This window comes from Protobothrops mucrosquamatus, unplaced genomic scaffold (genome assembly GCF_001527695.2).
Source record: "Protobothrops mucrosquamatus isolate PMUCROS unplaced genomic scaffold, P.Mucros_1.0 scaffold2104, whole genome shotgun sequence".
NCBI lineage: Eukaryota > Metazoa > Chordata > Lepidosauria > Squamata > Viperidae > Protobothrops > Protobothrops mucrosquamatus.
The window spans coordinates 60,866-70,752 of NW_015388206.1; the positions used below are offsets into that span (position 1 = coordinate 60,866).

At 35.5% G+C, this 9,887-nt stretch overlaps 1 protein-coding gene across 1 annotated transcript in view; it reads left to right on the forward strand.

Moving 5' to 3' along the window:
- Nucleotides 1-9,887, forward strand: part of LOC107294815 (polymeric immunoglobulin receptor) — a 29,898-nt gene that overhangs the window by 16,521 nt on the left and 3,490 nt on the right. The window contains exons 3-8 of the mRNA XM_015824078.2: nucleotides 1,574-1,924; nucleotides 3,499-3,828; nucleotides 3,940-4,263; nucleotides 6,710-7,024; nucleotides 8,338-8,476; nucleotides 9,125-9,243. Coding sequence (XP_015679564.1) covers nucleotides 1,574-1,924; nucleotides 3,499-3,828; nucleotides 3,940-4,263; nucleotides 6,710-7,024; nucleotides 8,338-8,476; nucleotides 9,125-9,243 — 1,578 coding nt within the window. The remainder of the gene's footprint in view (nucleotides 1-1,573; nucleotides 1,925-3,498; nucleotides 3,829-3,939; nucleotides 4,264-6,709; nucleotides 7,025-8,337; nucleotides 8,477-9,124; nucleotides 9,244-9,887) is intronic.

Sequence of the window (9,887 nt, forward strand, 5' to 3'; positions counted from 1 at the left end):
CCCCCCCCCCGGTTACAATTCCATATCTTCTTCATTCCATATCCTGTCATCTATAATATTGATTATGTTTAATGTGTCTTATAAAAACCAAAATAAAATCTACTGCCCACAAGAAGCTGTCTTATCTCTACAATTAATTCCAAAGTCTTATTGTAAAAGTCTTCATCCTGTATCCCACTTTTATCTATAATTTCTTACCTTTGTTATGCCTTCCAAAAACCAAACTTAAGCACATCACTGCATAAGTTAAGTGAATTGTGCAGTGTAATGGATTGTTGTAATGACCTTGGTTGAAATGAGGGAAGAGATGCTGCCTAGGAAATGATCAGACAAGGGAGACAGATGCCCCCAGTGGCTTACGGTCAATGAAAGAATCTTAGAAAGGACTCACCCTCAAGAATCAAGTAGAAAAAGTGGTAGCAGGAAGTTTGAACTTTCAAGCATATATACATATTAAAAAGAAATGTCTTCTTAGAACATAGAACATATAGAACATAGAATGACAGAGTTGGAAGAGACCTTGCATGTCTCCTAGTCCAACCCTCTGCTCAAGAAGAGACCTTCTATCATTTCAAACAAATGAGTGTCCAGGCTCTTCTTAAAAGCCCCCAGTAATGGGGCACCTACAACTTCTGAAGGCAAGCTATTCCAATGGTTGATTGTTCTCACTGTTAGGAAATTTCTCCTTAGTTCTAGGTTGCTTCTCTCTTTGATTAGATTCTTGCTAAATGTAGTGTATGTGACAGTTTAACAAATGGTTCTGACAAATTGGAATGAACTGGGCAACAACCTTACTTCTAGTGGAAAAAGAATAACAGATATGCAAAGCATTCTGTTTTGTATAAGAAGTAGACTTAGTGGCACCAATAGTCAAGAGAGTTTTTGCAATTACCTGTTTTCTTGGACCAGGGGGTTCTTCTTGGGGTCACCTAGGCCTTTGTTACCTTCTGTTTGGATCATGGTCACATGTTCAGCATGACTGCCCTTGAAGACCTCTTCAAGTAAATGATTATGGGTATACTTCAGTTTGCCCATGTGATATCTCTACTTCATAGACTGTACTGGTTACCAGTTGGCTTTCAGGTGCAATTCAAGGTGCTGGTGGTCACCCTCTTGTGAGATCCTGAAGACTTGCCATTTCTGTGTCTATTCCTGCTTTGAGGAACAGCAACACAGAGAAATTTGTATGTCCCTAACCTTGCTAGCCATCAGAAGAACTCTAAAGACCTGGGTTTCCCAAGGAAGGGTAATTTGTTACCCCTTTCATCTTGATTAATATTTTTTATGGTTTTCTTCCTCTCTGTTCTGCTGTGGCATATGTCATGGTATTTCTGTTTTTAATCTTTGTTCATGATATGATGCCTACAGTTGCTTTGGTAATTGAAGCAATTTAAGGTTAAATAAATAAATATATTTTTACAGAATCTCCTTGGTTGGAATTCAGCCTTAAATAAAATCTGCAATTTGATGGCCATTACCATTATACTTGATCACTTCTGCAATAAGCGATAGGCAGTGATGTGCAGTATTATATAATACACTTACATATTCCCATATTATTTCCTTTTCTCAGTTTCAGCCTCAAATATCCTTTTTGGGCCAAAACAGATAACAGGATTGGTTGACGGTTCCGTGAGTATCAAATGCTTCTATCCTCCCACTAGTGTGAATATTCATTCCAGGAAGTACTGGTGCAAGGAATCAACAAGACGTTGTTATACCATTATTTCATCTAATGGTTTTGTTCTCAAAGATTACAAAGACAGAGCCTCCATAACTGACTTTCCAGAAAATGGCATGTTCATCATAGAAATATCAGACCTGAAGTACAAAGACATGGGTCTATACAGATGTGGCGTAGGTTTAAATAACTTTGACTATGAACGTGGATTGTCCTTTAATGTCAAGCTAGAGATTACTCAAGGTACTGTTTTCTAATCCTCTAGATTTTCTTTAGGTAATGTATGAAGATTGCTAAATGTGGGCCTTCCCTAGGAGAAATATATTAGGCTTATTTATCCCATTTCTAAGAGAAATATATCAGATTTGTATAAATGAAAGGAACTTTTCTATGGTCTCATCCCAACTTTATTTTCCAAAGCATTTTAAATAATTGTATTTTTTATCTAGTTCACTGTTGTATTGTTCAGTTTCATTGCATTGTTATTTAATGTTTCACGTTACTTTGAGTTATACTATAGATTGAAATGTATATATATTAACCTTTTTAAAATAAATGCACATCTTACAATTTCTTAAAATAAATACACTTTGTGAATATAATTATCTGTATGTAAATTTTTCCCCCTTTAATAAAAATGTACATATTTACAGTTTAATTCTAAGAAGACATTCTCTGAAAGAGCTGCAGGACAAAATTGGTGAATGGGGAAAGAAAGAATTACAGTTCAGTATAATGCTGGCTCAGGAATTCTGGGAGTTGAAGTCTACGAGTCCTAAAAGAGCCAAGGTTGACTACCCCTGGTATAAACTATAGTGGGTAGAGAGTACAAATGCCTTCAGGTTTACAGTTGCTTGCTGCATTTTGTTATGCCAAAAAAAAAAGACATTGAAATTTGAAAAGTTTTTCAGTGATCTGTTTCCATACCACAATTGGGCATTGGGTGGGGGGGAAACCACAAAATATTAATATAGTCTGAGATACAATGTTAATATATAGTTGCAGATGAAAAATAATTTGTTTATTCCTCCAAGAGTGTATTTTATTTATTACTGTGCTGTAAGATAGCATAATGACATTATAGGACATGGGATCTGACATCAGCACAGAGTGCCAAACCAGGATCAAGAATTGCACACATATATCTGTTCCTTCATATGCATATTTACATGCATGCCATACCATATCCATATAAACCAGGGGTCTTCAAATTTGGCCCTTTTATGACTCATGGACTTCAACTCCCAGAATTCCTCGGCCAGGCACACTGGCTGGGGAATTCTGGGAGTTGAAGTCCATGAGTCATAAAAGGGCTGAGTTTGAAGACCCCTGATATAAACATTATACTAATGAAAACATCATTCTTTCTCTCCCACCCCTAACAATTAGTCATAGTGTGCTTCCATTTCTAGCAACGAGAACTCATGTTTGTTTTGTTTCCTGTTATTAATTACAGCAGGAAGACAAGAGTCCATGCTGGTCAGCTGGCCAGAGAGAAAAGTGGGCAAACTCTTTGCTTTTGGAACAGCACAAGATCCAAAAGCAGATCCCTCATGCTAAGAAAATGAACTCAACTTGTAGGGTGCCAAGCTAGGCACAGTTTATCAGAGTCACCAGAATTTTGACCAATTTATGGTTGATGGTTGATACCACTTATTTGTTAGAGGAGAAGTTGTAGCTAAAATGCTAATATAAAATAAATAACTAGTAGTCAAAATGCTAATCTAAGCCATTGTGTAATACTGTAAGACAACTTGAGACAGCATAAGGGAAGGCAGAATAAATGCATCTAATAACTTGTTGTTACTTTGCTGCAGATCCTGTACTACCTGAGGAAGCTCAACTTTATTATGCTGAGCAGCAAAAAACAGTGATCATGACCTGCGACTTTGGTGTTCAGTATGCAAGTTACAGGAAGTATCTGTGCAAGATGGCAAAGACCAACTGTTACAATGTGATTGATACATATGGAAATGGGGGACCATCCTACTTAGGAAGAGTTCTGCTGACCAATCTTGCTACACCTGGATCTTTCAGTGTCATTATGAGTCAGTTAAAGAAAGAAGATTCAGGTTTATATCTTTGTGGAGTAGGGAATTATGGAACAGAAGGAGAATCCAAACAACTAGATCTACATGTCTATGAAAGTAAGTGAAAGAGCTCTTGGATTCCAATTCCATCTCTACAAATACATAACTAATCAAGAAAACAATTATAATAACTTGTTATAATGTTATGTACTATATTTCTATCTGTAGGTGGATTGGCACCTAATCAACAGTCAGTGGTAAATGGAGTCCAGGGTGGTTCTGTGACTGTTGTATGTCATTATGATCCAAAAGAGAATGATACATTGAAATATTGGTGCAAGTGGAAAAAACATGGATGTACTGAATTAATAAGCAGTTATGGATATATTCAGGATTCCTATGAGGGGAGAATTGTGATGCATGACGATCCAGAAAATGGCACATTCACTATCATACTGAACCAACTGCAGACGGATGACATAGGTTACTACTGGTGTATGACTGATGGAAAAATGGAAAGGAAGTCCTCAGTAGAGGTGAAGATTGTAGAAGGTACTGCCTGGTGTAATTATCTTAGGAATGTCCTTTGCCTTATTTGATGCATCCTGCAAAAAATGAACCTAAGCCATCTCAAGCATTCTCTTGGTTTTAAATAAGGTATATTTACAGAGAAATGCTATTCCACATGATTAATATTCAGTATATAAGTCCACCTGCTCCGGCAGCTAATTAAAAAAAACCAGCAAATTAAAACTTATTGCACCAAAAACAGTTTACACGTTCGGACAATAAAAATGGGCTCATGTACGTGTAGGGGAAGAGCCATGTTCTTAAAGCCTTTTGAAAGGCAGGCTGGCTTGGGCCATCTGAATCTTTGGGGAGACCCAGGTGGAATGTCAGAATAGATATGACAGAACAAACTAGCAGAAATAATATGGTGCTGCTATCCAAACAAAAAATTCTATTAACTGCTCTTTGATTTGAAAGCATCATTCCCCACTGTTCATGGTTTTGATTCATTTCAAACTCAGCATTTCAAGATTTTTATAATAAATTAAAAATAAAAATAAATTTATTAAATTAAATAATTCTATATAAATACAATTCATATATAATATTTATATCTAGTTTGCGGTACCTTTAAATTCTGATTTATTTTGGTAGGAGAGGTAGATAGAAACAGAAATTTAATTTTGCTGTTGAAATACCAGGTACTGAAAGACAGCAGTCCTTAAATCTGTATCGCCATTTGTCCACTGGGTACCTTTCAGGTGGGTTGGGAATATAATTTTTGGAATCACAGATGTCTATAAATATGTCTCTTAAGTTACTATGTTAGTTTGAAGAAGAGTAGACAAAGTCTTGCCCAGCATACCTCAGTGTCAGCACAATAATTTTCAACTCTAAATTTCTACATGTTTGATCAGGATTCATCCATAATCCAAATATTTTCCCATTTATTTTTATTTTTTAAAAAATCAAGAAAAAAGTATAAGAAGAGCACCCCTGCTTCCCCCCTCCCCCAGAAAGCGACCTCCCACCCTCATGGCAAGAATAAATAATTCCACAATCTCTTCACTTCCATTTAGCTAACAAATGTAAAACTTTTCATCTCATAACCCTTATATTAACAATAAGCAAATCAAATAAGTAATGCTAGTCTTCAATTCAATTACCAGCACAAGATCCAAATAAAGTTCTAAGATTTTAACATAATTAACATATATAATACTTCACAATACTCAGCTCAATTCTTAAGTATAACAAAATCCTATTTAAAAGGCATAAAGTGTCTGAATATCCTAAAAAAATACTCCAATTTAACATGACAAAGAAAGATTTCTCCAAAATGCAAGCTCTAATATACAATTTTCCAAATACCAGCTTATTCTGTTCAAATATATATTTCATGGGTCTACTCTAACCCACATCCACATTTCAGCATTTGAGAAATGTGCAGCTTTTTCTTTGACTTCATATTATCTTTTGTTGTTCTTTCCCAAAATCTTAATAAAATTATTACAAAAAGGTCTACATAAAAGAAAAAGGAAAAAGACTTTTACTTCATGTCAAATGTAAGCAAATCCACATTTTCTAATTAAGGTATCAGTAAATCCAAAAAGAACCACCCAAAGTAACAACATATTCCATTTTATCCCTGATAAAATTAACTGACTTAATGGACCTTCTTCCTTCTATAATGCACAATCTTTCTAATCCATTTAGAATGATGATTGTTTATTCTTGTTACATATTTCTTTACCACTTTAAACAGGGTCATTTGTAAATCCAGCAAAGGGAAATTATTCCAGTCTTCTGGGATTATTATTTTTATTTCTTTTTTTTATTATTTTTAAAACCTCGTTCTGTTTTCTCTTTATATCTGGTGACAAATTTTTGATCAGAATATCATTCCTATTTTCCTCAAGTAAATTGTTGCATATCTTGTTCTGTAACATCTTCCCTTGGGAACAAACTTTTTCAAGAAGACAATTAACTGGCTAACTAGAGATTTAAATCAAGATTTCACAACACTTTACTATATCAAAATGCAACGTGCTAAACCTATCATGTATGTGGTTGTCTACATTACTAGCTAAGGTTGTCCTATGAAAGATTCATGGGAACTAGCTCTGTTAAATTAGTTGCCTAATTCAGGCATGACAGTTACCCATTTGATTGTGTCCCAAGGAAAGATTTCTGCTTGCATTATAGCTGGGTAGATCTAATAGGGAAGAAAGCTGTATTACTATATAGACCACATAGTCCAGTGTTTCTCAACCTTGACAATTTTAAGGCATGTGGACTTCAACTCCCAGAATTCCACAGCCAGCATTGCTGGCTGTGGAATTCTGGGAGTTGAAGTCCACATGCCTTAAAATTGTCAAGGTTGAGAAACACTGACATAGTCAATCATTTTAGTGATGCTAAAAATCAAGCAGTCTGTTTTCAAAGTGTGTGGGGAGAGTTATTATCCTTATTTTTTCTTTTGACACAGGGCAACCTACATTACTAACAAAGAAAGAAGTCCAAACTATTGCTGGCTCCCCTCTAAGCATATCATGTTCTTATCCATGCAAATATTCTACATACGAGAAATATTGGTGCAAATGGAATAACACTGAATGTAAACCTCTCATCTCATCTGAACAAAACCAGACCGGCTTGGTAGTTAGTTGTGACAAAGATAGTGGAATTTTATCTTTGAATTTTGACCAGGTGACACCCATAGACCAAGGATGGTATTGGTGTGGTGTCAAACGTGGGCAGCAATATGGAGAAACAATTGCCTTGCATCTGCAAGTACAAGGAGGTGAGTCTAATCAGTAGGGAACCAAATTGGATTATACACATTCCAGTTTTCACTATACTTAGTCAAAGTCATGTCTTGGAAGTCATTTCTTGGCCACCAACATAGAACTCTTCCTTCTTTCAGGATTATTTTCTCAGTTTCCCAATCTAGCTGTAGCACTGGTATTTCCTAGTGGTGTCCATCTAAGTATTAACCAAGGCCAAATCTGGTTAATTTTTTAAGATTGGCCAAAGTTGTCTGGTGCTGCCACCTAGCTGGGCAGGTTTAAATAGATTATCTGCTAAACCTTAGTCATATTATGATGCTACAATCCCTGTTGATTCCCCAGGCAATTACTGAATTAGCTAAAGTATTACAGAAAAGCTTAGTACAAGGTATAATTACGATTAGTCTCTGAGCTTCACTTTCTGTGTGGATATAAGAAAAATACTAGATATTTCAAGTATAGTTAAATTTTTGCATCAAAAAAATCCTTATTTTTCTTACACTGAAATAAAGGGAGTTATTATAGAAAATGATTTATCAAGAGCTAGATGTGTTAAATCAGCAAAAGCCATTAGATCAGTGCATTGGATCTCTCAGGTAGTAGAACAAGGGTTTGATCTAGTTCATGTCCATCAGCCTCTTACCTCTGCCTGCACTGTTATTAGCAATGGATCTCCCAGTCAGTTGCCCAGAATGGCTACATGAGGGACTAGTCTGAGGAATTCTCATGAATTGAGCCAGCTTTCTTTTCATGAATTGCTCAGAGGAGGGCCCAGAGAGAGATAGGTTGTATGTTTCCAGGAAAAAGCTTCTGGAAACTTTCTCAGAATGAGGTATCAGCCTGGAAAAAAAGTGACATCAGGCAACAGGCAGAGGAGTGATACACTGCTGCAAAAAGTCTTATAGTACACATCATTTAATGTAAGATTCCTCAGTTTGCCATCCATTCAGATGCATATAATGAAGTGGTCTCTCATCCATAAAAATGTATACCATATATTCCCTTTAGGCTTTAAGCAGACACAATAATTTATTACTATTTTAATCATATGAAATCAACTTAATGTGTAACATACTATGTTTAGGCTCTTCTTACAAAAAGTTTTGGTTCCTGAACATTCACTGCAAATTACTTTCCATATTGCAGGACAAGACAGTTTTCCTTATGGGGCCTTTAGTAAAGTTATAATTGTCTTCATTCATTAGCTGACTTATGTAGAAGAATATAACTTAAGTATGAGCTCACCAATTTTTTTGATGATTTTTTTCTTGCCTTTTATATTCTTATTTGCTTCTGGGTTACCAACTCCCCAAATACTCCTAAATAGTACTTCTAAACTTTGAAGAAGCACCCAAAATCAATGAAGATCTCAATGGGATTGCCGTTCCTGGAGTAAATCCTGTTAATAGGAATTCTCCTTTAGACAAAGCCAATCAGGCAGCTGAAAGTGAAACTTCATCAGGCAGGTAAGTACTTTGAAAATAATTAATAATGATTTATAAATGCATGCATATAGAGAAGCAAAAGTATTCAAGGGGAGGGCCATACTCATAATTGTTGGCTTAAATAATATTAATCAATAGCAAAATTAATTTGCAATCCTGGAGAGGCAAAGAAGATGTAAGGAGTGGCAGGTTGGTGTGCTTTAAATACTGGGTTATTGCAATTGCACAAAAACACAGTTCAGGAATTCATCTCATTTCTAGAAGAGAAACATACCAGTAAGTAGTTTCAGGCAATCTCAGTCTTAATCAGATATTTAAAGACGATCCAAGTTTGAATCATGCTGGTTATACACTACGTTGCTCAACAGGACATTCTCCAGGCAGGTGGCCATATACATCCAGAATTCTCTAGTTTACTTGATTAGTACTGAGAATAATGAAAAATAATGATAAAATCAATCAGAAATTAAAGTAAAAGAAATTAAAAGCTAATGTTTCCCATCTCTTTCTGATAATCAAGGTGGAATATTAAAATAAGAGAGCCTTGGTGGAATGAAGTTTATTCCCTAAGCATTAAGTTTTGGAACTACTTCATTGTCTTTCTAAAAAATATTATTAAGACTGTACTAATACTGTATATTGGCTATGCCAATTCTGCTTCTTTTCCAGCCAAACTGAAAATAAGAACTCTGTTATTCTTCTTGCCACTTTGATCCCCTTTGGAATTGTGTTTCTGCTTCTCATCACAGTCTTTACCATAAAGAAGTTCAGATTATTTGGGAATTCTGGTGAGTGTATACTAAATATAACCTCCTTGGAAACCATTTCAATTTTTCATATTGATTGCATTAGCATATTTTCAGTGGTGGGATTCAGCCAGTTCGCACCACTTCAACAGAACCAGTAGCTAATTTTTTGTTGGCCAGGCCCAGAATGACTTCTGGAAGCGACATCCACACAGAGAACTGGTTGTTCACATATTTGAATCCCACCACTGCATATTTTTGAGCATCAAATAGAACAAAGAATGTTTTTACACATAGAAATAAAATTACAAGATAAAAATTAAAAATTTTAGAGTCTGAATTATAAATGTACTATAACTGAATAATTTTAAAAATTCTTTCATTCCAGAAATTGTGAGTGGGTAGGAAGAGAGAGCAGAAAGAATGAAGTACCTGTTTTGCAGAAACATTTACACTTTTGACTAGTCAAAACTCAGTCAAAAGACTGTTTCAACGCCGATAGGTTTAAAATTCCTGAACCCATCAGTGATAATATTGAGAAAAGTTTGTGGCAAAACACTGCTCTCATCCAAAACATTGCTTGGTTATTTTGTCAAGGGAGATGAGATGATTCTATTTGTTTTGTTTTTTTCCATCTCTCTCTCTCTCTCTCTCTCTCTCTCTCTCTCTCTCTCTCTCTCTCTCTC